At 37.2% G+C, this 27,912-nt stretch overlaps 1 protein-coding gene across 2 annotated transcripts in view; it reads left to right on the forward strand.

Moving 5' to 3' along the window:
- TPST1 (tyrosylprotein sulfotransferase 1) overlaps positions 1–27,912 on the forward strand; it is a 116,485-nt gene that overhangs the window by 74,759 nt on the left and 13,814 nt on the right. For both annotated transcript variants that reach the window (XM_005224894.4, NM_001077912.1), the window contains exon 3: positions 13,704–13,902. In XM_005224894.4, the coding sequence (XP_005224951.1) occupies positions 13,704–13,902 (199 nt within the window). The remainder of the gene's footprint in view (positions 1–13,703; positions 13,903–27,912) is intronic.

Below are 27,912 nucleotides of genomic sequence, written 5' to 3' on the forward strand. Positions count from 1 at the left end.
CTACTTGTGGGCCATAAAGAAGAAATGAAATGTGTTCGTTTTGAAGAATGCAAGTCTGGCCAAACACCAGGATGTTGCTACACAGAGAAAACAACCAGGGACAAAACCACAACAGAGCTGCTTTCATCCCAGAATGTCAAGGAACTGAAGAATAAGGCCTGAGATATGACCAGGAACAGTGGAGAGGAAGGGTGATCGGGGAGGGGAGAGATTTTTTTATTTCTTGACCTTGTGCTAACTATTAATCTAAACCTAAAATGCTGCTTTTATCTGAAGAATCAGAAATGGATTTATTCAATAAATTCTTATTGACCTCTTATTATGTGCCTAGGAGCCTGGCAGGTGGCAGTCCATGGGGTCGCACAGAGTCAGACACAACTGAGCGACTTCACTTTCACTTTTCACTTTCATGAATTGGAGAAGGAAATGGCAACCCACTCCAGTGTTCTTGCCTGGAGAATCCCAGGGACGGGGGAGCCTGGTGGGCTTCCGTCTACGGGGTCGCACAGAGTTGGACGCGACTGAAGTGACTTAGCAGCAGCAGGACTATTGTAGGCAGTTTATGTATAGCAACAAAAGAGGCAAAAAATCCTGTCCTTATGGAACATATATTCTCTGGGTGGGGGATAGCCCAGGAATGCATACACACATTATCACGCTGCAGTGAGCTTACATTAGATACCTATGTTTCTTGCTTAGCCTCAACTAAACATACATTATGGGACCTCTGGTTTAATGCTACTATCTGAGCCTCATTACCCCTTCTAATGAGACCTTGCTCAGTACTTCAGTAGTAAAATATTCTTGTGTATGGATCAAGATTGATCTGTCCTGATAAATGATAAATAAGAAATAGACCCAAATTATATGGGAACTTAGGACAGTGGCATATCTTTCACGAAGGATTAATGGTATTGGATCCTAAAGTCAATGTAGCTAAGAGCTGAAATTAATAAAGGAGAAATAGTAGAAAGAATAAAAACCAAATTCGGTATTTGAGATGATCGATTAAAAGGTAAACCCTTTGCAGTATTGATAAAAGTCTAAGAGAGTAAATATATATCACATAAAGGATGAGAAAGGAGATATAATCACAGATATAAAAGAAAAGAATGTGTGAGAATGCTACATGGAAGGACTTTTGTAATAAATTGAAAGCCTAGAGACAATAGCTGATTTTTCAGGATAGATGGAGAACTTAAATAGGTTGATTAGCTACAAAGAGCTTGAAAATGTGACTAAGAGATACCATTAAAAACGTTGTGAATGATCAAGAACTGAATTATTTCTAACTTTTAAAAAACAGATGAACCCAAGCCTGTTTAAATTAAGTTAGGTCATAGAGAAAAAATTGGAAAACTCCCAGTTCATTTTATGAAACCATGATTTAATGACAGAACCCAACAGAAGTTACAGAGAAGAAAACCTGACACCAATTATCTTATACACATTGATGCCAAAATCATAAATATTAGTAAACAAAACTCAGCAGTGTATCAAGACTGATAAGCAATTATCATCAAATAGTTTTCATTTCAAAAATGAAAGAATGGTTCCTATCAGAAAATCTATTAAATCACTATATCAATAAAGAGAAAACCAAATGATCATATCATTCAATGCTGAAAAAGCTCTTGGCAAAATTCAGTTGTCATTCATTAAAAAAACTTAAAGAATAGAAAAATCTACTTGAATTTCACCTAAATGTTTTTACTGAGCACCTATCATGTGCCAGGTAATGTTTTACAAGCTGGCATTGTATTTGCATGCTAAGTTGCTTCAGTCATGTCCGACTCTGTGCTACCTTATGGACTGAAGCCCACCAGGCTTCTCTGTCTATGGGATTCTCCAGGTAAGAATACTGGAGTGGGTTGCTATCCCTTCTCCAGAGGATCTTCCTGAGCCAGGGATCAAACCCATGTCTCTTATGTCTCCTGCGTTGGCAGACGGGTTCTTTACCACTAGTGCTACCAAAGTTCTACATGCTGGGGTTATAGCAGTTAACAAAACAAAATAACAAATCCTTTTTTTCATGGAACTTACATTAGCATTTGGGAGTTACCCATAAAAAAAATAGACAAGTTAAATGTCTCTTTTGTCAGGTAATAAGTGCTCAGGGCTTCCCCGGTGGCTCAGATGGGAAAGAATCCGCCTGCCATGCAGTAAACCTGGATTTGATCCCTGAGTTGGGAAGATCCCCTGGAGGAGGGCATGGCAACCCCCTCCAGTATTCTGGCCTGGAGAATCCCCATGCACAGAGGAATCTGGCAGGCTGCAGTCCATGGGGTCGCAGAGTCAAACATGACTGAGCAACTAAACAGAGCACAATAAATGCTAAAGAGAGAAAGCAGAAAATAGGTAGTTGCCAAGACCTGGGGTGTAGGAATAGAAGGAAGTCTTTATCAGTAAGGTGACAATTTGAGCAGAGCCCTGTGGGAAAGCAAGAGCAAGTGAACGAAACACAAAAATTCCTGCCTTCATGAGAGGAGGCACCAAAACTCTATACTACATTAAAAAAAAAAAAAAAAAGTATATTAGGTTATGAACGCGGAAAAAAGATCAGAAGAATGAAGGGGACCATGACCTAGGAGATTTTGAGGGGCGGGTTGTATTAGTAGTTAAATAGAGTGGTCAGGGTATGCCTCATTGAGAAGGTGAGATCTGAGGAAAGTCTTGAAGAAGGTGAGGTACTTAGCTAAGTGGATATCTGGGGAGTGTTCCAGGCAGAGGAAACAGCCTCTGCAAAGATGCCAGTGAGGAGATGTGTGGCCTAGGCAAGCAATTGCAAAAAGGTCAATGGGGCTGAAACAGGATAGATACGGCAGTATGTAAAAGTCAGCTTATTTTATGTAGGGCCTTGCAGACCATCATAAGAACTATTTAAAAGTTAGTTTAAGGGAGACTTTCCTGGTGGTCCTGTAGCTAGGACTCCATGCTCCCAATGCAGGGAGCTGGGATTATATCCCTGGTCAGGGAACTAGTTCCCACATGCCACAACTAAGACCTCATGCAGCCAAATAAATGATAAATACTTTTTAAAGTTAGTTTAATAATTTTAATAAGGCAGACACCCTTCTAACTATCACCAATATCATGAAATTGGACTGTTAGTTAGTCCAGAAACCTTTCCATGTACCCTAACTCAAATCTTCTCTTTCCCCACCAGACTATCCACTACTCTGGCACTTTTATAGAAATCACCTTCTTATGTTCCTTTATAGTTTTAGGAACTATATATATACATCTCTATATATTATAGAGATGTATATATATATATATATGTATGTAAATATACATGTCTATATATTATAGTCTCACTCATTAAAAGTAATTTAATGTGTCTTTTAAGTTTCTTTTAATCTAAAGGTTTCCAGGGAGTTCTCTGGTTGTTCAGTGGTTAGGACTCTGTGCTTTCACTGCGGTAGCCCGGGTTCAGTCCCTGGTCAGGGAACTAAGAACCTACAAGTGGTGTGGCATGCCAAAAACATTCTTTACCATACATTTTATTTTTTTAAGAGCTTGAGTCATTTAGCCTGTAAAGTTAATAATCTGAATTTTGATTATTGCAAAATTTTTTCAGTCAAACTGCTGATTGTTCAATATATTCTTTTTTTTATGGTACTGTGGTTTATCATTTTATTTATTTATTTTTGGCTGTGCTGGGTCTTCGCTAATGCTCAGGCTTTTCTCTCATTGCAATGCGTGGGCTGCTCACTGTGCTGGCTTCTCATTGCAGAGCACAGGCTCTGCACGAGGGCTCAATAGTGGGGGTGCACAGACTTAGTTGCTCCACGGCATGTGGGATCTTCCTGGGCCAGGAATAGAACCTGTGTCTTCAGTGTTGGCAGGCAGATTCTTTAGTGCTGAGCTACCAGGAAAGCCCCAACATATTCTTCTGATTCTGTACTTTGTGCAAATTGGCAGTTGAATCCAAAGGCTCAAGATCTGTAGAAATCTGATTTGGCAAGGCCATCATTATGTGTACTTTTCTTTCTTTTTGTAATTTTAGCAACCATTGGTCTTCAGTGCCTGGATTCATCAGTTTTTTGGATCTTGCAAAATTTTTGTATTCCAATTCAGATTTCTGTTTTTTAATTGGAAAAATTTTATAACAAGATACCTTCTTGTATCTTTTATTTGGTTTTCCAGGGTTACAGTTCACATAGGAAAAAAGCATGGTAAATACTTGATTCTTATTCTTTTTTTTCCAAAACAGATTGTTTAATGTACATTCTTAGCATCTTATTTTTTATTTTTATCTTTTTGGTCACACTGTGTGACATGTAGGAACTTAGTTCCCCAATCATTTTATAGTACAGAAATTGGCAAACTGGCTTGCTACCTGTTTTTGAATGACCTGTGAGCTAATAATGGTATTTTGTGTTCATGTTCAGTCACTCAGTCGTGTCTAACTCTTTGTGGCCCCATGGACTCTAGCCTGACAAACTCCTTCTGTCCATGGACTTTTCCAGGCAAGAATATGGAAACCCATTGCCATTTCCTACTCGGGGGGATCTTCCCGACTCAGGGATTGAAACTTCGTAGGTGAATTCTTTACCACTGTGCCACTTGGGAATCCCCAGTAATGATATTTACTAAGTTTTAAAAGGTTGTAAATTTTTTTTTAAAGGAGGATGTACAACAGAGAATGTGGCTTGAAAGTCACAAAACATTTGCTGTCTAGTCTTTTACAGAGAAAGTTTGGTTTGCCAACTTATGCTCTAGTAGATTCTTCAGAAGGTGTCCATGGAAACAACATTCCCTGAGTCCTTAATTTTGATAACAGTTTCTCTGTGCCCTTTATACCTGAAAGTCAGTTTTGCTGGATATAAAATTCTTGGCTTAATTTTCTTCTATGTAAATGTTAAATAGATTGCTCCATTTTCTTCTGGTAACAAGTGTTGATGTTGAAAAGTCTGATAATCTAATTTTGATTCTTATTCTTTATTTGTACCTTTAATTTTACTGGAACATGTCTTGATACTCATCATTAAAAAGCAGATATTCTCAGATAGACCATGTACATTGTCAATCATGTAGTTAAATTTTTTTAAAGAGTGTCTTCTTTGAATTTTGTTTTTTAGTATTTCTGAACTTTCATTTTCTACTTCCTATTATTATGCTGAGTTCCGTTTTGTTCTTTATTTGACCTTCATAATTTGATCACTTTGTCTTGAATTTTTTCTCTTCATTAATTTTTTATTTTTTAGTATTTCTTCTATTTCCAGTTTTTTAAATTAATTTAAAATTGGAAAACATTTAAGTCTTTTGAAAGCATTATTCTATTTCACTTTTAATATCTTTTAAGAGTATCTATTTTATTTCTTTTTCTTTCAAGATTAGTCTTCATTTATGAAATAATCTTTTTTCATTTCTGATTTTCCCGAGTTCTGTCACTTCATTTCTGAGTTTTTATACTTATGATTTATATTGTTCTTTCCTATCTTATATCGTTTTTAAATGTCTTTTAGCTGTTTAAAAATAATAAGTTATGAGGTGTGTATACACACACACACACACACATAAATGGCTGAGTCCCTTTGCTGTCCACCTGAAACTGTTACAACATTGTTAATCAGCTATAATCCAGTACAAAATAAAAAGTTTTAAAAAATGCAAAAAAAGTCATGTTTACACTAAGAAAAAACTTAGTAAGTTACAGACTTCCCTGGTGGTCCAGTGGCTAAGACACCACACTCCCATTGCATGGGGACCAGGCTTCAATCCCTGGTCAGGGAACTAGATCCCACATGCTACATCTAAGACCTGGCACAACCAAGTAAATCTTTTTTAAAAAATAAAATAGTAAGTTACAGTTTTAATATTTTGTGGCCATGTCTTTCTGACTGCTTTTCCTTATCCATAGGGATGTTATTTCCTTTTTTCCTTATAATAAAAAAAACCTTGAGATTTGGTCTTGTATTTTCTTGTTGTTCATTTGTACATAAAAATAATTTTCTTAAACTTTTAGAAGGAGTAATGGTTCAGGATATCTTTATCAATTGCACAGATCACTCTCTTCTCATTTTTTGGTACAGTATTAAATGGCTTGCTTTACTGAGATTCCTGGCTCTGTACCCCTCTGTCAAAGGTATCTGAACTTGCTCAGTCCTTTGTCTCTCTCCCTATTCTAATTCTTCTCCAGAAGTTGCCCTTCATTGTGATGCCCCGTCTTGGATAGGACCTTTGGCTGGTTGGTTTTAAGAATTCATTTTTCCCAGCCTACTGATCCCTTTCTCAACTTACGAGGGCCTCTTACTCTGATCTTTTGGTTTGGGTGAAACCCTTCCACTTTAGTGTTTCAGACTGGTCTGTTCTGGTTTTCAGAGTACGGCTATCTTTCATATGCCATGTTGCTTCCCTCTCTTTCCTCCCACAGAAACATTGCTTCTATGCAGGTATTGCGGCTGTGCTGGCTGTTTCCACACTTGCATTTGGGGGTTTGTGGGGCTACTTTGTTACCTACTTTTGTTTTAAATGTTGGTTATGGGGTTTTGGTTTTGCTATCTGGTTTCTTGTTTTTAGGGAATATTTGGCAAGATGAAACAATATTCTGTGGTTTCTCAGATTCCCTCTCATTTGCAGGATGTGGATTCGGAATACTTGACATTGGCAGTGGGGGAATGGGTGGCGTTTGCAGGATTTTGAGTAGAAGAGTGACAAAATCTACCTTATATTTTTAAAGGCTCTGTCTGCTTGTGTAATGAGAATAGACCACAGAGACATAAAGGAAGAAGCAGGGAGACTTAGAAGAATATGATAGAAATCCAGGCAAGAGACAGTGTTGGCTTGAATCAGGAGTAGCAGTGACATTAATGAGAAGTGATCATATTTGATACATTTTAAAGGATAGTTGACAAGCTTTTCTGATGAAGTGGATGTGGAGTATGAGAGAAAGAGAGCAGTCAAAAGACAGTTCCACTTTTACTTTGTGTTATCCTGCACAGCCAGAAGAATCGAGCTGCTTTTAACTGAGACGGGGAGGGCTATTGAATTTCTGTTGCGTACACATTTAAAAATCCACTTTCACAAGATATAACCTGAACACTTTCTAAGAGTGAAATAGACTTTGAAAACATGACTTTTAATGGTGTTTCATCTTTTTACTGTATTAAGTCTAGCTGTGTGGATTATGTTACCCTTTTACCCATTCTGTTTTGCATATCCATTCCAGCCCTGATGCTTTAGTCTAGAGGATTTGGTTTCCTGTAGTAGTTGCTGCATATCATAATTCAGACCTGTGGTTTGGCAGCCCGCCTAGCTGTAGGGTTTAACTAAGATGCGTGGAAGCTCCATGCTTTTAAAATGAGTGTCTTGGAGAATAATGTTCATCTCAGTCATTCAAAACTTTGGCACTGTCTCCATTCCCCGAGGAAGAATGCCTTCCACTGTGAATGCTGCAGAGTAGGGGAGCCTGGACAGTTAAGACTCCTGCTTCAAGCTCCTCACCTGCAGATTCACAGATATCTTGCCTTGCCTTGCAGTGCTGTGCCTGGGATGTGGGTGTTGAAATATATATGATTCATAGATATCTTGCCTTGCCCAGAGTCACAGATACCTTGCCTTGCCTTGCAGTGCTGTGCCTGGGATGTGGGTGTTGAAATATATATCTGTCAGGCTCTGTTTTATGGCCCCTGTGAGACTAGAGGGTATGGGAGTGAGAACTAGTTTATACTCAGGTACTCTTCAGGCCTAAGTGTTAGTTAACTTCTGGAAGGACTGAAGGAGTAAAGGATATTGGGTGAACTCCATCCTGCCTGCAGATTGTTGTCTGGAGAAGAAAATTCGATTCTTTGGAGGAAGTTCATAGCTCTCAAATAACTGTTTTCTTTTTACAAATATTTATTTATGTTTTTATTTATTTATGCTTGGCTGCTCTGGGTCTGTCATTGCTGTGCGCAGGCTTTCTCTAGTTGCAGCAAGCAGGGGCTACTCTCTAGTTGCGGTGTGTGGGCTTCTCCTTGCTGTGGCTTCTCTTGTTACAGAGCACAGGGTCTAGACACACGGGCTTCAGTAGTGGTAGCACACGGGCTTAGTTGGAATCTTCCCAAACCTGGGATTGAACCCCAGTCCCCGACATTGGCAGGCAGATTCTTAATCACTGGACCACCAAGGAAGTCCTAACTGTATCCTTTTGAACAGAGAATGACAAACTTTTTCTGTAAAGGATCGGACATTTTTGACTTTATAGGCCATATAATGTCTCTCGTAACTGTTCAGCTTTGATGTCAGCACAAAAGCAGCCATAGATAGTATAGAAACAAGTGGATGTGGCTTTGTCCCAATAGCACTTTGATTTGTAAAACAAGAAGCAGGCCAGATTTGGGTCATAGTTCGCTTCTATGTTCGCTCAGAAGTAACACTTCTGAGCAGTGTTACAAACTGTGTCTCAGGCCCAACTTCCAGGTCCTCATTCTTACCATTACATCTTGCTGCCTCTTAGAAAAAAAGGCCGACTAAATACCTAGAAACCATGGAAAGAGAGAAAAAAAATGAGCCAAAAGGGATGATTTGGAACTACAAAGCAATTCCCTGAGTTTAAGAGTGGGAAGTTTGTGTGGCTCCCCAACCAGCAGTGACCTCCTGGAGGATTGGGATCACTCTGTCTCTTGTTTTTCAATTTATTTTCTATTTTATTTTCCCCTATCCTATTCATCACACAACAAATGTCTTTCTTGAATCTGATAAGTACAAAGTAAACAGTATGTTTCTTTCCTCCTTCGTCTCCCTCTCCACCCAAAAGCTGCTCCAAATACATCCTTAGCTCTCCTTATGTGTCGCTCTCTAATGTACCAGGCTCTCAAGTGTGTGAAAGTTGATGTGGTCCTTCTTGAGGAAGGCTGTCATGAGACCACCACGCGCCACAGACCCTCCGTGCCGTTAAGGTACAGTCTTAGATTGGGGTTGATGAATTTTTTCTGCAAAGGGCTGGATAATAAATATTTTAAGTCTGGGGAATCGTATAGTCTTTTTTTTTCTTTCTTTTTTTTTTAATGTTTGGCTGTGCTGGGTCCTCATTACCACGCACAGGCTTTCTCTAGTTGAGATGAGACAAGCCGGGGCTACTCTGTAGTTGTGGTGTGCAAGCTTTTCCCTATGGTGCTTCTCTTGCTGCAGAGTGCTGACTCAGTACTTGTGCATGGCACACTATTAGCAGCAGTTGTTGTCTCGCAGCATGTAGAATCATCTTGGACCAGGGATCAAACCCGTGTTCCCTGTATTGGCAGGCAGATTCTGAACCACTAGGTGACCACAGGGAGGTCCAGCCACAGGGCTTTACCTCAGCTACTCAGCTCTGCCGTTATGGCACAGAAGCAGCCATGGACAGTATGTGAACAAATGAGTGTGGCTGTGTTCTAATAAAACTTTAGAAATCTGAATTCCATATGATTTTCACATTTTATAAAATACTCTTTTGATTTTTTAAAGAAGCATTTAAAGTATAAAGCCCTTCTTAGCTTGAAGGACAGATAAAAATGGGCAGTAGGACTGGATTTGGGCTGTGACCCATAGATTGCTGACATTTGCCCTAGCTGTTGGTAATTTATGCTGACTCATGTCCCATTCCAGGAGAAGAATGGCCTAGTTCTGTTATGTACAGTCCCATAATATGATTTCTAACCTCTGACATCACATTTATCATGCTGCATATTAATCATGTATATGTTTATCTCTCTTAAGGGACTCTGAGCTTCTTGAGAGGAGGGCCATAACCTCATGTTTGCATCCTTAATATCTAACACTTGACACATAATGGGCTCAAAAAATATTTAATTTGGATTTTATGCTCAACAACATAAAATGCCATTACTGCTCCTTTAAAGAGAAGCACCTGATCACTATGTAGTAGGCCTTCCCAAGTTCTTCCCCTTAAGAAGTCCATAGCAACTGAAAGGTTGTTGTTGAATCACAGGAATACACTGGGATTCTTGGCCCCCGGAGGAGAAGAATTCAATCCGGGGCCAGAGACGAGGCTTGATCGCTCGGAGCTTTTGTGTAATAAAGTTTTATTAAAGTATAAAGGAGATAGAGAAAGCTTCTGACATAGGCATCAGAAGGGGGTAGAAAGAGTACCCGCTTGCTAGTGTTAACAATGAAGTTATATACTCTCCAATGAATCCAAAGAATGTCTGGAGGTTGTAAAGACCTCATCAGACCTACTCCCATAATTTACATTTTAAGATAACACTGTCCTCAGGCAGGATACATCCTTGTAAAGACCAGGTCTACTCCCATAATTAACATTTTAAGATAACAGAAGGTTGAATCCAAAGACTGTCCTTAGGCAGGATACATTATTGTTATATAATCCTAAGGAATGTGGAAAAAGAAAAAAGTTTGTCCTTTCTTCCTCCTTGAGAATTCCAGACCCCTCTCTCCTTGGGGACCCCTAGACTCCCTATCAACCTGCCTAGGAACTGACTCTCTCACAACTGCATTCATTACCAATGGAGCTTGTGACTCAGTGGTTACATAACAAAAAGCCTTTTCATTTTAGAATTCTGTCTGTCAGACAGGAGATGGTTGAACTTTATCTGTAAATCATTTATGCAATCATAATAAATAATGACTTTCACTTTTCTTCTGAATCAGTGCTACAATCTGGATACAAAAATAATAATAGCTGTTTTTTTACTGAATACATACTACATTTCAGTCTTTTAGTCAGCTCTAGTTTTCCTTTAGACTTTTGGAAACTTCCTGACTACTAAAAAAATTTATCTCTTCTCTTTTGTTCCCTACATCTGAAATGAAACTAAGCAATAATACTTAAGCTTTCCCTCTATGTTGTCTATTGATCTCTCTATTAGTGAATGATAACATTGTATATTCAGTCCTTCAAGTCAAAAATGAATTCATCTAGACTCCTTTCTCTCCTCCCCATATCTAATTGGCCACTGTCTTATCAGTTTAAAAAAATCTGTGCAGATTCTTTTCTTTCCGTCTCTATGCCATTTACAGTAGTTGAAGCTTTAATCATTTCTCAGTTCTTTCAGTATATAGTTGAACATCTTCACTGGTTTTTCTGACTGCAGTTACCTCTTCCTTCAATCTACTCTTCCCGTAGTTATCAATATTGAATGCAGATAAGGATGATCTGGTCTTGTCGGTTCTGTAATAAAATCTGGTCTTGTCAGTTCGGTAATAAAAACCCTTATATCATTCCCCATCATTTTCAAGATAAAATCAACTTCCCAATCATGACATATAAGACCATATCTATGTACGACTTCATTGGTTAACACAGATGTGTTTTAGAATTCAGAAATTTTTGGATGCTAGAAAGGTCATTTGATGTACGTAACACATAACATCCTCTGTGCATTCTAGGTCAGCACTCTGTAATCAAGTACATATTTCTGCATCAAAGACTGATTGTTTACTCCAAGAAGAATAAAGACTATAAATAGGTTCTTATCAGTTCAGGTTTTGCTCCCATATGAGTTACAGGAAAATGTTTAGTTTTGGAAACTTTTTGGATTTCAGGATTTTGGATAAGAGACTGTGGCCCTATATATCCAGTGGTCTGTTGGAGCTGGATTGCCTCAGCTGTTTGTTGTTCAATTGCTGAGTCGTGTCTGCCTCTTTGCGACCCCATGGACTGCAGTACGCCCGGCTTCTCTGTCCTGGAGCTTGCTCAAATTCATGTCCATTGAGTTGGTGATGCCATCCAACCATATCGTCCTCTGTTGTCCCCTTCTCCTCCTGCCTTCAATTCTTTCCCAGCATAGAGAAACCTTTTTTGTGCATCTCTTCTCAGCTCTGTGGTTGATGACATAGTGGGAGTATTTACACCGTTGCATGCATGTGTGTTCATTGTCACTCAGTTGTGTCCAGCTCTGTGACCCAATGGACTGTAGCCCACCAGGTTTCTTTGTCCATGGGATTATCCAGACTGGGTTGGAGTGGGTTGCTAATTCCTTCTCCATGGGACTTTCCCTACCCAGGGATCCAACCCACGTCTCCTACTTCTCTTCTTTGGCAGGCAGATTATTTACCACTGACCCACCCAGGAAGCCCTTTTTAATAAAACATTGCCCTCCTTATATTCTAGTGGAAGGATAAGATAGTTGGACAGGGAAGCCAGCTACTTAAATGCAGGGAAATTAGGAGACTTTTGTAGTAATCTGGGTGAGAAATGATGGTGACATGAACTAAGGTTAGTGGCAGTAAGACCAGTGGGAGAGATTTTCCTACTCAAAGATAGAGCCTCCAGCACTTGAATAATTTGGGAGTGATCTTGCTTTCTGCCTGTCCCATCTGAGATCTCTGGGTTTGCTTTGTAGACAGGTGGTGGTGCCATTTATCAGGATAAGATGTATATGAAGAGAAGTAGATTTTGAACAAAAGATGAGGGGTTCAGTTTTGGACCACCTTAGTTTTTGGGTGTGTGCAGGGTATATGGGTAGGGTGACCGTATAATGTGTCATACAAACTTGGACGTTCATGGGTATGAGTGTGATGTGCTGTTCATCATTAAGCTGGGGGCACTTGATTTAAATTGGACCTGTCCTAGACATACTAGGATGTTCTTCACTCAGGTAAAAAAATATCAAGAAAAAATCATAGAGATGAAGCCATACAGGGAAAATGCATAGAGTGAAGAGAGCATTGGAGTCCTGGAGAAATTTTTGAGAGAGAAAAAAGAAGGTGGCCATCAAGACAGGGAGGAAACCTGGGTTTAGTGGCCTCACAGAATCCCAGGGAAGAATCATTTTATTTTCTCTTGTGTATTTTTGAAGGAGTGTAGCCCCTTTGAGGGATTCTTTATTAGATAATGTTTATCTTCAGTGAGAGATTGAAAAAGGAAAAGGTTTTTTTTTAACCTTTTATCAGAATACTGTGTTTGAATGACTTCTAATGTATTATGATATTAATATAAAACTCTTTTAGGCATTTTTTTGCCACTTTTTTTTGATAGTCATTAGGCCTAAATCTGCTAGTTCAGATCCAATTTAAATACAGATGTCTTTTTGTATTATATTTTGCGCTAATGTTATGAGTTTTTGATCAAACATAGTATCACTATAGGCTTAAAGTAAATATCTAGGTCAAGATTTAGAACACATTTATTTTGTAATAGCAAAAGTCATAAAAGCACTTTTCTTCCTTAAAAAACAGAGTTCTTTAGGAAATCAACAAAAAAATAAGACATAGGAATCTTTTGCATTGTTAGTGGATAGTGGTCGACTATTTTCCCCCTAATATTTTATTATGAAGAATTTCAAACATACAAAAAACTGAAAGAATTATATCCACTAGCTACAATTAACATTTTGCTGTATTTACTTTTTCACATAATGTGTACATCTTTCTGTCCCTTTGGTCATCTTTCATCAAGCCGTCTTATTTACCTGTGTTTTTTTGATATATTTCAACTAAGTTGATCAGCTGTTTTTCTGAGCATCTTATGTTTTTTTTTTTTCTGAATGTTGTAATCAAAGTGTCAGTAATACATTTTGTGCACATGTTTTCAGCTAACCCTTTTTCCTATTTCTAGAAATCTGAGACTGCCAATAATTGCTGTGAAATTGAGAACATTAAAAAAAAAGTCTAGTAAATAATGTTAAGCCTGAAAAATGTGCCCCTTTTCAATAGCTTTATAATCCAGAGACTTGTAATTTTTAAAGTCATCAAAAATAATTTCCAATACTGTTTTTGATATTCTAAATACATATTTACTCAGATTATATTGTTTTCAGAGTGGAGAGATCTACAGACCAAGTCATCAAGCCAGTCAATGTGGGAGCTCTATCAAAATGGGTTGGGAAGATACCTCCAGATGTTTTACAAGACATGGCAGTGATTGCACCCATGCTTGCCAAACTTGGATATGACCCATATGCCAATCCACCTAACTATGGAAAACCTGATCCCAAAATCCTTGAAAACACCAGAAGGGTAAGTGAGAACTTCCAAGTGAATTGAGAAAACTGGGTATGGAATTTGGGTCCGGGAAAGTTTTTTGTTTTATTTCTTGCTTTTTTTATGATCAGAAAATTATTTTAAATTAGGAAAATCCTATTTGTAAAATGCTTCATCGTCAGAAATCTTCCACTGCATTATAGGATAACTATGGCTCTTTCCAGGGACTGTGGGGACAATTCTTCAATCTCTTTTTTCCCATTTTTCTAAGAATAGTGCTTACTGTTGAAGAGATTTATCCTATTAGCTGATTATCATAAACTAGTCTAAACACCAGAATTGTTAGTGACCTCACTTCTAGTTTCTTTTTACTCTGAATCTAATGGCTGCTTTACTTTGGTTAGATGAGGCATGATTTCTTGGTATTTGAAAACTAAGCATTGACTCCATGAGAAGAAGAATTATAAATAGGTACAATAAACTACCCTCTGACCTAGAGAAAGTTGCTAGTAAAGTATGACTACAACTATATCTTTTAATAAGTTATGCTCACATCTCTATAATCTTATTTGAGAAAAGCTCAAAACTCAAAAAATCTGAATATATACCTTACCTGAATAATCTATCTCAAATCAGATCTTAATGTATTCTTTTTTTTTTTATTGTGGTAAAATTCAAATAACAAAATTTACCATTTTAACAATTTATAAGTATACAATTCAGTACATTTGCATTGTTGTATGGCTGTCACCACCATCCATCTCAAAGACTTTTTTCATCTTTCAAATTTGAAACAACATACTCATTATACATTCCCCCTTCTTCCAGCCCCTGGCAACCACAATTCTACTTTCAATCTCTAGATTTAGTCTTTTTTGAAACTACAGTTTAAATAAGACAAACATGTTAGCATAAGTCACTGATAGGCTATTTGATTTTCAAGATTAAAATTTCTTTTTCTGGTATTCTCTTTTTATGCAGTGTTCTCCCCTCCCCACAATCTTATATTATCTCTTTATTCTGTCTTTCTTTTGATACTTTTAATTGACTAACTTATATTTCATGAGGCTGATTTCCATGTGGATTTTTTACTCTTAGATATTACTTTTGTTTTCTTTTTTCAAGTCATTAGTGGCTATTTGGAATGAGCTGTTTTCTTATAAACCATCATATAAGGAGGCAGATTTTTTAGTTTTAAAATTATCTTTATCCTTTTAATATTTTTCATATATATAAGGATTATTATAAAATTATAAGCTCGGCTTATAAAACTTATAAAATTAAAAAGATAGGAAAAAATTCACCTATAATGTTACCACCCAGACAAATACCATTGTTAGTATTTTGATGAATTTTCCTTTCTTCTGTACATGTTAAACAAAGGTAAGATTGCATAACTTTTAATCTTACTTTTGCACACACAAAATCTTATATCCCACCCTTTCCACTTAATATTCATGAGCATTTTCTCATTGTGCACATGTTTTTTAACATAATTTTTCATGGTTGTATAAATAACATTATATGAACCACTTTAAATCCTTTTGAAACACAGTAATAAGTGAATGAATGAATGAAAAGTGAATGAATGAATGAGGTTTCCCTAGTATATGTTATATATTCATTTCACTGTTTTTCTTTTGTTGTTTATAATTTTCTCTTCGGCAAACAGTGCTACAATGAACATCTTTGCACATACTGTATTTTAATGGGTTCTCTTTTTAAAGGTTAGAATAATGAAAGTGGAATTAAACTATGTCAGAGTATCTAAAATTTTAAGGTACATGATATATGTTGATAAAGTTTTTTTAATCTTTTGAACTATCAGCATAATATAGGTGATTTTATTTTAGATTTTTGCTAATTTTAATAAGTTTCATTAATGTAATCAAACATTTCCAATTATTACCTACATACATATATTCTTTTATGAAACTATTTCCTAAGTTTAAAAAAAGTTTTATGTGTGTTAAAGTTTTGTCAATTATGTTCTGCTAAAGACAGTACACAGTCCAGCATCCATTATCATAGTCCTTTTTAATCTCTTGGTAATTGGTAATTCATAGCTTTTGCTTTTGTACATACTAAAATGGTTTTTATAAACCAAGGTACATGTATAAATGATATTTAGAGGTTTCCCAAGCAGTAGACATTATAGTTTTCCTACATGTGAGTTGGCTGGTTAGACTGTTCTTGGCTTGCTTAAGTGGTTAAGTAGGGAAGAATGCTGTGGTTTGAATCCTTGTGACTAGAGAGTTTGTTTCATACACATTTGTGGCTTTTGAAGAGTTTCAAAGTATACACTGGAAAAAACCTCCCTCCCCAACCCCATCTATCTCTAAAGTTAACAAGTAATTTTGGGAATAAAAAGATAAAGTATGAACCAAAGTTGCATTTTTGAGCTTTTTGTGATAAAGCATACAAGCTGACATCCTTGTTTCCCGGAATTTTCCAAAGCTATATATTTTCAAGGCTTTTTTCTGTAAAAGCTCAGATACTAATATATCGAGCATTGATGATCGTGAAGTTTCATAAGGTAATGCTTAAAAATTGTTCTTCGCTTGTCAGCTGTGACATGAGATTGACTCCAGAGAAAGAAGATGGCTGGGGAGATTATGCCTTTTATTTATGGGATGGGAGTAGGGGGAAAATTCACGTTTTGACTGGGAATATAGAATTCAAAGTTCTAGGCCTAAAATTGTTGTTTTTCATGCAACTTTGTATAGTCTTGAAGTATTGATGTCTGAGTCAGTGTATTTTGGAGACATGTTGCTCAATTTTGAGTAGAAAATCATGTGCTTCATGGCTTCTCTGACTCAGATGGTAAACTGGAAATGAAATGCTAACATATTCCATGTCCTTTCCCATCACCGAGGTCTCTAATCCCCAAATTGTAGCACATTTCAGTAAATAGCGCCCTCTAGGTTACATTCCAGCAGTCTCCCTCCCCAGATTACATTCTAGCAATCTCCTTGCCTGTGGGTTTTTAATCTTTTTAGATTTATAGACCTTGAGATCTGATAAAACTATGGGTCCCTGTCTGAGAAATAAGACAACATATATATAGAGAGAATTTTATTCTGTAATTTTAATGGATTCATAGATGCCTCTAAAGCCCATCAGATTAAGAACTTCTGTTTTATAGTCTCCTTGAAAAGCTCATTCACTCGTGTAACTTTGATTACAATCTATTTGCTGATTATCATAAATCTGTATCTCCTAGGGTCTCTTTCTTGAGCCCCAAGCTCATTTTTTTTTTCAGCTTTCTGTATCTCTCCACCTGGTTGTTCACAAGGACTTCAAACTCAATGTCCAAAATGAATTTATTGTCCATACCTGTTCCCTGATAGAAGCTCAACAGATTATTCTCTAAACTGAGCACGAATATAGACTAGGGGCGAGATTAGGCTGTGTTTATCTATATTTGCACTGTCTATGAGCCAGGGAGCAGAGTCCTCAGGACACATGGGTCAAGCCCCAAACAGCAGTAACAGACCTGGTTACTAAACCTGAAGAGGGAGCTGAAAAGCAAATCCAAGTGTGAATGGAATATCCAGTTGAAGACCAGATTAGATAGTACTAAGGAAGAACAAATAGTCAAATAGAAAAGCACGTATCAGTGTACAGAACCCACAGAGCAAACAAAAAGGAACTTGAATATTAGTTAGGTGGGAGAGGGAGTTGGTTTATATTCCTAAACCAAACAGTAAGGGCACCCAAAGCTGGTGCTCAGTGACATCCTGGAGGGATAGGGTAGGGAAGGAAGTGGGTGGGGGCTTCAGATGGAAGGGGCACATGTATACCTGTGGCCAGTTCATATTAATGTATGGCAAATACCATCACGATATTGTAATTATCCTCTAATTAAAATAAAATTTTTTTAAAAGGACACACTGAAAAAAAGAGAAGCTACAGCTGTTGGAATCAATGTTCTTGCATTAACGGGAGAGCCTGTACCGCACACCTGTGTTTTCAAAAACTTCTCTGTGTTTTTCCTGTCTCCATCATAGCATTTCTGTTTGTCTAGTGATCAAAGGTAGTTAGGATTACCTAGCTTTGCAGATGACATGTAATTAATTAATCACCAAGCCCCCTTGATTATATATTTGAAATTATCTTGACTCAGCTCCTATTTTAGCTACCTTATTTATTTCAGTTTCTCTTCATTTTTCACATGAATTATGGTTTATTCTCCTTTGTGTATGTGAGTGTATTCATTCTTCTACATTTAAAAACATACTCAATGACAGTTACTTTTTTTAACAGTTCAAATCTGAATGTATCTGAACATACTATTCCCTTGTGTACACCTTGAATAGCTCCACCAGTACTATAGGATAAAGCCCAGACTTCTCAGAATGGTACTTTTCAGCCAAATCTTTGGAAAGTTTTTGATGCACTTTTTATTGTTGGTTTCTAAGTTAATTCCATTACAATTAGAGAATGCACTAGTGTGGTTTCAGTCCTTTGAAATATATTGAAAATTGCTTTATGGCCAGCATATGTTCTCACATGTCACTTGAGAGGATGTATATTCTGCAATTGTTGCAGAATTCTATAAATATTGATTAGGTCATATTGTTTCACAGTGTTGCTCAGATCTTCTAATTCTTATTGCTTTTGGGGGGTCTAATTTTATCAGTTTTGGATAAAGATGTGAATTTGTTCTTTTATTTCTATCAATTTTGCTTCATGTGTTTTGAATCTGTATCATTAGGAGCATACCTTTTTATATATTTGTAAGTAGTTAGCTCTCATTATGAAGTGTGTCTCATCATCTCTGATGTTTCTCTCTGGAAATCTCCTTCATCTCATGTAAGCGTAGCCATTTCATTGTTTTTATGCAACCATGTTGAAAATGTCATTATTTCTCCTTCATTATATGAGAATATTTTGCTTGGTGTAGAGTTCTAGATTGACAGGTTTTTTAGGTTTGTTTGCTTGTTTGTTTTACTTTCAGCACCCAGAATATGTTATTTTATTGCTTGTCATTGTTTTTATGGGAAGTCAACTAAAATTCTTATGAATGTGATAGCTTTTTTTGTTTGTTTGTTTTTTGGTTTTGAGTACTAAAGTTCAGCAGTTCTGTACTTCTCTGACACATTGCTCACTTGATAGAATTTGTTGTTGTTTAGTTGCTAAGCTGTGTCCAACTCTTTTTGATGGTATAGACTGTAGCCTGCCAGGCTCCTCTGTCCATGGATTTCCCAGGCAAGAATACTGGAGTGGGTCACCATTTGCTTCTACAGGGGATGTTTCCAACCCAGGGACTGAATCCACATCTCTTGCATTGGCAGGCAGATTCTTTACCGCTGGGCCATCAGGGAAGCCCTGTTTTTTGTTTTTGACTGCTATAAGATTTTTCTCTTCAGTTTTTGCCAGTTTGACTAAAAAGTGCCAGATTCACTGATCCTCTTTTTGCCGTCTCTCGCTTCAGGTTTAATTTGCTTTTAATTAACTTACGTTTGAATTCATTGATCCTTTCTTCTTCTGTGTCCAACCTGCTATTAATCCCATCCAACAACTTCATTTCAGATAATTTATTTTTCAGAACTAGAATTTCTGTTTCTTTGCTGGAATCCTCCATCTCTTTACTCATTCTGTTCATCTTCTCCTCTGAATTCTTTTAACATTTTTATAATTATTTTAAAGTTCTTATACATGGGTCTTTCTTTTGGCTCTTTTTCTTAATTATGAATTATGCTTATTTACTTCTTTGCATGTTTTAGAGTTTGTTTCATACTGGACCTTTTTTATAAAAGAAGTAACCTAGATAATATTTTTCCTTTATTTTTCCCAGATGGGGCATATTCTTTCCTCTCTCAGGCAGCTGGGGTATTTGGCTGATCATTCATATTTCATTGAGTCAGACTGAGCTGGATCTGAGCAGCAGTTTTAGTCCATTTACTTCTAGATTTAAATGAAATTATGGAGATTTGACCTTTAGCCCAACCCGCAGTTTCCTGTGTTCTGAGGATGAAAGGCTGATTTCTTTGGCTTTTTAAAAATAGCAGCTGGCAGGGAGTGGGTTGAAGCTTAAATTAATTTGTTTCACCTCTGGATTGCAGCTGCAGCAGGGCCCTAGAATCTAAGGACCACACAAGTTTGGGAGATCTCTCTCCTTTCTCTGCTTCCTCTGCTGCTTACTCAGCAGAAGTCCCTTGGGTTATAGTCATTAGACCAAGAGATTTATTTTTACATCTGGGCCTCTTCTAGATTGAATTCATCATACCAGTTCACACTGCCACTTAAAGTTCAGCTTCTTTTTGTCTTATCAGCAAAATCTTTCACCTCTGGTAGGCCTGCTTTTCTGCCTACCTATATGCAGATTAGGCAATTGATTCAAGATAGAAAGAGACTCTTCGCTCACCTTTGAAGAACTCATCCTTCTCTGGAAGTCATCTAGACTTCATTGCTTCTTTGCATCCACTGCTCTTTGATGGCTTTAAAGAAAAGTTTATCCAATATTTTCTTGTCGTTTCAATGAGATCTTCTGTTTCATAACCATAATGGAACTCCTTAAAACAGCATTAAGATTCTTCGTCTGCTGCATTCAGTCTTACTTTTCAACCTCATCTCTCTTTATCCTTCTAGTCACACCACACTACCTGCCTTTCATTCTCTTGGCACATTTTTATAACAACCCTGTACCTTTGCACTTGCTCTTCTTGCCTTGATTAACTTGCTTCTCTTCTTCATTTTACAACTTTGTCCTTTAAGACTCAGCTCACATGACGCCTCTTATGTGCCACAGATTCTTCTGCTATTCTTCGTGCCTGCCTTTGCTCTTGCAGTTATAGTATCATTTATATTATTTACTACTTCTTTTATACTAAGGATTTTTTATAGGCATGGACCACATATACACTTGTATCTTGAGCACTTGAGAGTTAGTAGGTGTTCAATAAAATGATTGTTATTAGCAAAAATAAACCTTAGACAGAGGAAGAAGAATATTTCTTTGACCAAAAGTATTGTGTCCTAATATGAAGTTCTTGTAGGCAACATTTGAAGTCATAGCCCAAACAATCTGGAAATTAACACACTTCTGAATAATTAATGAGCCAAAGAAAAAAAAATCATAAGAGATATTAGAAAATATTTTAAACTGAATGACAAAGAAGATACAACATATCAAAATTTGTGTTGATAATTGTTTTATAGTCCTGCATCTGTTCTATCTCAGGGAATGTACAATGTGCACGTGATAAGAATGTGTATTTTGCATGTGTTGAATGTAGTGTCCTTTAAGTATCAATTAGAAATTAAATCAAGGTTAACCGTGAACTTAATTGACAAATGTTCTGCGTGTCCTGATTGCTTTACTGATTGGTGATTCCCCCATCTCTCTCCCTCTCCTTGGGCCTCACTATTTCCTGAGACATAGCAATATTGAAATTAGGCCAATTTATAACCCTACAATGGCCTCTAAGTGTTAAGTGAAAGAAAAAGTTATATACCTCTTACCTTACATCAGAGTTGGAGATGATTAAGCTTGGTGAAGAGAGCATGTAGAAAGCTGAGACAGACTAAAAGCCAGACTTCTTGCACCTTCAGTTAGCCAAGTTGTGAATGCAAAGGGAAAGCTCTTGAAGGAAATTAAAAGTGCTCCTCCAGTGAACACACAAATGTTAAGAAAGCAAACAGCCCAGGTCTCCCACATTGCAGGTGGATTCTTTACCAGCTGAGCTACAAGGGAAGCCCAAAATATTCCTTTCCAAATATTACTTCTCACTGACAATGTACTTGGTCACCCAAGAGATCTGATGGGAATGAACAATGAGATTTTTTTTTTTTTCCATGCCTGCTAACACAGCATTCATTCTGAAGCCCATGGGTCAAGGAATAATTTTGACTTTCAAGTCTTATTTAAGAAATATCTTTATAATACTGTATCTTAGATAGAAAGCAGTTCCTCTGATGGAGCTGAGCTAAGGAAATTAAAAACCTCCTAGAAAGGATTCACCATTCTAGATGTTGTTAAGAACATTCATGATTCATGGGAAGAGATCAAAATATCAACATTAACAGGAGTTTAGAAGAAGTTGATTCCAGCTGTCATAGATGACTTGAAGGGGTTCAAGACTTCAGTGGAAGAAGTAACTGCAGATGTGGTGGAAACAGCAAGAGAACTAGAATTAGAAATAGAACCTGAGGATGTGACTGAATTGCGGTAACCTCATGATAAAACTTTAATTCATGAGGAGGTGCTTCTTCTGGATGAGCAAGAAAAGTGGTTTCTTGAGATAGAATCTACTACTGGTGAAGATGCTATGAAGATTGTTGAAATGAAAACAAAGGATTTAGAATATCATATAAATTTAGTAGATAAAGCAGCAGTAGAATTTGAGAGGATTGATTCCAGTTTTGAAAGAAGTTCTACTCTGTGGGTAAAGTGCTATCAAACAGTATTGTATGCTGCAGACAAATCGTTCATGAAAGGAAGAGTCAGTGCAGCAGACTTCATTGTTGTCTTATTCTTAAAAATTGCCATAGCCACCCTAACCTACAGCCGCCACCACCCTGATGGTCAGCAGTCATTAGCATTGAGGCAAGACCCTCTACCAGCAAAATGATTATGATTCACTGGATAGTGTCAACATAACTTTTATAGGCACTGGGACACCAAAAAAATCTGTGTGACTAGCTTTGTTGCAATATTTGCTTCATTGTAGTTGTCTAGAACCAAACTCACAGTATCTCCAAGGTGTGCCTGTATTATTTCCTGTTGTTGTTGAATCAATGTAGTGACACTGATAGACATTCAACATTGCTTTTTTCAAATGTTCATTTTTGGGACTTGAAATCTTGAATAAGTATCAGTGGGCTTCATGTGAATTCTTTATATATTTTTCACTTAATACATTTTGCATTTCAACAAGTGACTGCTGCTGTTTTATCACTGTCATGTCCAACTCTTTGCGACGCCATGGTCTGTAGCCCGCCAGGCTCCTCTGTTTGTGGGATTTCCCAGGCAAGAATACTGAAGTAGGTTGCCATTTCCTTCTCCAGGGGATTTGGGATTGAAAATGCGGCTTGTGTTGCGTCTTCTCCATCTCAGGTGGATTCTTTACGACTGAGTGACACGTTCTCCTAAATAGTGATTTGACAGACACGCGGGCATACAAAGACCTCATCTTGTACGGAAAGCCTATTGACCGTGTTTTATCACTGAATGAAGACTGTGCAGACTACTGCCAGTTCCTTTCTATTTTTCCACCACTTTTCAACCCAGAGATGCTGCTGCTCTTCAAGGAGACAGTAGGAGTACTCAGAAGCCCTGTGCCTGCGCCTCCAAATTATTTCTTCCTCCTCTTTCCTTCTTTCCACGGATAACTTCTATCCTAAATTCTGCCATCATGGATTTAATTTTGCTTGCTTTTAAATTTCATATAAATGAAATCATACAGTTTATTTTGAAGAAAGGAAAAAAGCAATCTCAGACACCATAGAACTGATCTGACACAACCTCTAGCCCATGGTTGATTAGAAACTGACTTTTTGTGCTCACCACTAAAATATGATGGTCTTCACCTGGGTACCAATGATCTCACAGAACCCCAACACAAGACAGGAGTCCTCTTTAACCACGATGAACTGAGAAAAGACAAGACCACTTTGTAGTAACAATGAAATACCAAATACCCACATCTTGCTTCTTAACCAAAAACAGCTTTATTCTCACTTCTATTGTTCCTTTCTTTTAGATAAGATTTATTAAGATACCCATTTAGAGAATAATCACTGCTTGCTGGCAGCCCCCAGTCCAGAGAAAAACCCTGTTTCCTTGGACTTTTCCCCAAATCACCTAACCAAAATCATGAGAGTCCTTCCTGATGCTCTTTTCCTGAGACATCCCACATTTCCATGGTGTGTGTGTTCCCTTGCTTAAAGGAGTAATGAATTCAACATGTTCAACTACAGCTATATTCCTGGTAGTCTTTAGCTGCAGGGTATTGACAGTATTCTTTTGTGTCTGGTTTCTGTCGTTTAACATTCGTGAGTTTCATGTTGTTGCATTTCACAGTAATTCATTTTTGTTTTTAAATGTGATACTATAGTTGCACAACTATTTGGACATTTGAGTTGTTTATAGTTGTAGGGATGTTTTAATGTTGATATACAATATCCTTGTACATGTCTTTTAATGTTGATATACAGTATCCTTGTACATACAGTATCCTGGTACATGTCTTAACAAAAGTGCATACATGAGTATGCATTTTTCTTAAGAATATGCCTGAGAGTTACATTAGGATTTTCCAAGACAGTAGTCTTAAAATTCTTATGCTTCCAAGTGTAGCTGATTATAGCAAAAAGATGGAAAGTAAAACCTACAAAGGGAAAAGGCACATGGGGTAAAAACTCTGGAGGAAACCAGGTGCTGTCTTTCAAATGTCCCTCACAGTGGAGTCACATAGGGTTTGCTTCATTCACCCGGCAATATGTGTGACAGCACATGTGAATTGTTCCCAACCAGGGAGCTCACCAGAGCTTCTGAATCCAGGGTTTTTATTGGGGATTGGTCATGTAGGCATGTAGACGCCCCCCCCCCCGCCCCGCCCCAGAGAAAAAACAGATGTTCACCATAAATAAATTACTAACATAAACTAGCTGCTCAAACTGGGACAGGCCAGCCCAAGGCCTCAGACATGTATTCCTATAGACAGAACACTCTAGGCTCAGATCCCTGGAGCCAGCAAAGAGCAGTCCTGAAAATAGGCCTTTCTTGGGAATGTGCAACATTTGAGCAAAATAACCCTGCTAAGTTAATCTTTTCCATCACAGAATGAATGAATGTATGGGTCAGAGGGCATTTGAATGTGCAAATTTAGGAGATAATACTAAGTGACTATATTCTCTCACTAGCAGGTATATGAGAATTTCAGTTGTTCTACATCGTCAATGTTAGAGTCAATCTTTTAAAATTTTAGTCTTTCTTATAGGAGCGTAGTGATGTTTTATTATGGTTAAAATGAGTATTCCTTAATAACTAAAGAGAGCAAACCCTGTTTCATGCTATTTGCCACTGAACTATGTTATGAAATGCTTTTTCAAGTCTCTTACCCAATTTTCTACGAAATCATTTGCTTTTTCCTTAATGATTTTTAGAAATTCTCTTCGTATTTTTTATTTTATTTTTTTATTTTTTTTGCCATTTCCGTGTTCATCCTTGGTTCCCTGATACTTTTTTTTTTTTTCTTAAACTTCGTTTTTTATTTATTTTTTTTTAAATTAATTTTATTCTATTCTCAAACTTTACATAATTGTATTAGTTCTGCCAAACATCAAAATGAATCCACCACGGGTATACATGTGTTCCCCATCCTGAACCCCCCTCCCTCCTCCCTCCGCACACCATCCCTCTGGGTCGTCCCAGTGCACCAGCCCCAAGCATCCAGTATCGTGCATTGAACCTGGACTGGCATCTCGTTTCATACATGATATTTTACATGTTTCAATGCCATTCTCCCAAATCTTCCCACCCTCTCCCTCTCCCACAGAGTCCATAAGACTGTTCTATACGTCAGTGTCTCTTTTGCTGTCGCATATACAGGGTTATCGTTACCATCTTTCTAAATTCCATATATATGCGTTAGTATACTGTATTGGTGTTTTTCCTTCTGGCTTACTTCACTCTGTATAATAGGCTCCAGTTTCATCCACCTCATTAGAACTGATTCAAATGTATTCTTTTTAATGGCTGAGTAATACTCCATTGTGTATATGTACCACAGCTTTCTTATCCATTCATCTGCTGATGGACATCTAGGTTGCTTCCATGTCCTGGCTATTATAAACAGTGCTGCGATGAACATTGGGGTACACGTGTCTCTTTCCCTTCTGGTTTCCTCAGTGTGTATGCCCAGCAGTGGGATTGCTGGATCATAAGGCAGTTCTATTTCCAGTTTTTTAAGGAATCTCCACACTGTTCTCCATAGTGGCTGTACTAGTTTGCATTCCCACCAACAGTGTAAGAGGGTTCCCTTTTCTCCACACCCTCTCCAGCATTTATTATTTGTAGACTTTTGGATTGCAGCCATTCTGACTGGTGTGAAATGGTACCTCATAGTGGTTTTGATTTGCATTTCTCTGATAATGAGTGATGTTGAGCATCTCTTCATGTGTTTGTTAGCCATCTGTATGTCTTCTTTGGAGAAATGTCTATTTAGATCTTTGGCCCATTTTTTGATTGGGTCATTTATTTTTCTGGAGTTGAGCTGTAGGAGTTGCTTGTATATTTTTGAGATTAGTTGTTTGTCGGTTGCTTCATTTGCTATTATTTTCTCCCATTCTGAAGGCTGTCTTTTCACCTTGCTAATAGTTTCCTTTGATGTGCAGAAGCTTTTAAGTTTAATTAGGTCCCATTTGAAAAATGGGAAAGCATTTCAATTTGAAAAATTGAAAGCATTTCCTCTAAAGTCAGGAACAAGACAAGGGTGCCCACTTTCACCATTACTATTCAACATAGTTTTGGAAGTTTTGGCCACAGCAGTCAGAGCAGAAAAAGAAATAAAAGGAATCCAAATTGGAAAAGAAGAAGTAAAACTCTCACTATTTGCAGATGACATGATCCTCTACATAGAAAACCCTAAAGACTCCACCAGAAAATTACTAGAACTAATCAATGATTATAGTAAAGTTGCAGGATATAAAATCAACACACAGAAATCCCTTGCATTCCTATACACTAATAATGAGAAAACAGAAAGAGAAATTAAGGAAACAATTCCATTCACCATTGCAACGAAAAGAATAAAATACTTAGGAATATATCTACCTAAAGAAACTAAAGACCTATATATAGAAAACTATAAAACACTGGTGAAAGAAATCAAAGAGGACACTAATAGATGGAGAAATATACCATGTTCATGGATTGGAAGAATCAATATAGTGAAAATGAGTATACTACCCAAAGCAATTTATAGATTCAATGCAATCCCTATCAAGCTACCAACAGTATTCTTCACAGAGCTAGAACAAATAATTTCACAATTTGTATGGAAATACAAAAAACCTCGAATAGCCAAAGCGATCTTGAGAAAGAAAAATGGAACTGGAGGAATCAACCTACCTGACTTCAGGCTCTACTACAAAGCCACAGTTATCAAGACAGTATGGTACTGGCACAAAGACAGAAATATAGATCAATGGAACAAAATAGAAAGCCCAGAGATAAATCCACGCACATATGGACACCTTATCTTTGACAAAGGAGGCAAGAATATACAATGGATTAAAGACAATCTCTTTAACAAGTGGTGCTGGGAAATCTGGTCAACCACTTGTAAAAGAATGAAACTAGAACACTTTCTAACACCATATACAAAAATAAACTCAAAATGGATTAAAGATCTCAACGTAAGACCAGAAACTATAAAACTCCTAGAGGAGAACATAGGCAAAACACTCTCTGACATACATCACAGCAGGATCCTCTATGACCCACCTCTCTTCGTATTTTGATGTGTGATGTTTTTATGTATCTCACATATATTCTCACACTTACCTGCTTTGCCTTTTCTCTCCGTTAAGGCTGTCTTTTTAAGAATAGAAATTCCTGGGACTTCCTGGTGGTCCAGTGGTTTAGGCTGTTACCTAATAATGAACAGAGTTCCCTGTGCAATATTACAGAAGGTTAATTTTAAATATAGCAGTGTGTACATGTCAATCCCAAACTCCCTAACTATCCCTCCTCCCATAAACTTAAATTCATTCTATAAGTCTGTGAGTCTATTTCTGTTTTGTAAGCAAGTTCATTTGTAACATTTCTTTTTCTATTCTGCTTATACATGGTATCATACGATATTTCTCTTTCTCTGACTTATTTCACTCAGTGTGACAATCTCTCGGTCCATCCATGTTGCTGCAGGTGGCATTATTTCATTCTTTTTCATGGTTGATTCTTGAATTCATTTATTTCCAAAAATAGAATTGAATAGAATTGAAAAGTAGAATTGAATTGAATAGAAAAGTAGAATTGAATAGAATGAGTTAACAGTATTCTATAACATAATGTCATATCTAGCCCTCAAGGTTCAG

The sequence above is a fragment of the Bos taurus genome, chromosome 25 (assembly GCF_002263795.3).
Source record: "Bos taurus isolate L1 Dominette 01449 registration number 42190680 breed Hereford chromosome 25, ARS-UCD2.0, whole genome shotgun sequence".
Lineage (NCBI taxonomy): Eukaryota > Metazoa > Chordata > Mammalia > Artiodactyla > Bovidae > Bos > Bos taurus.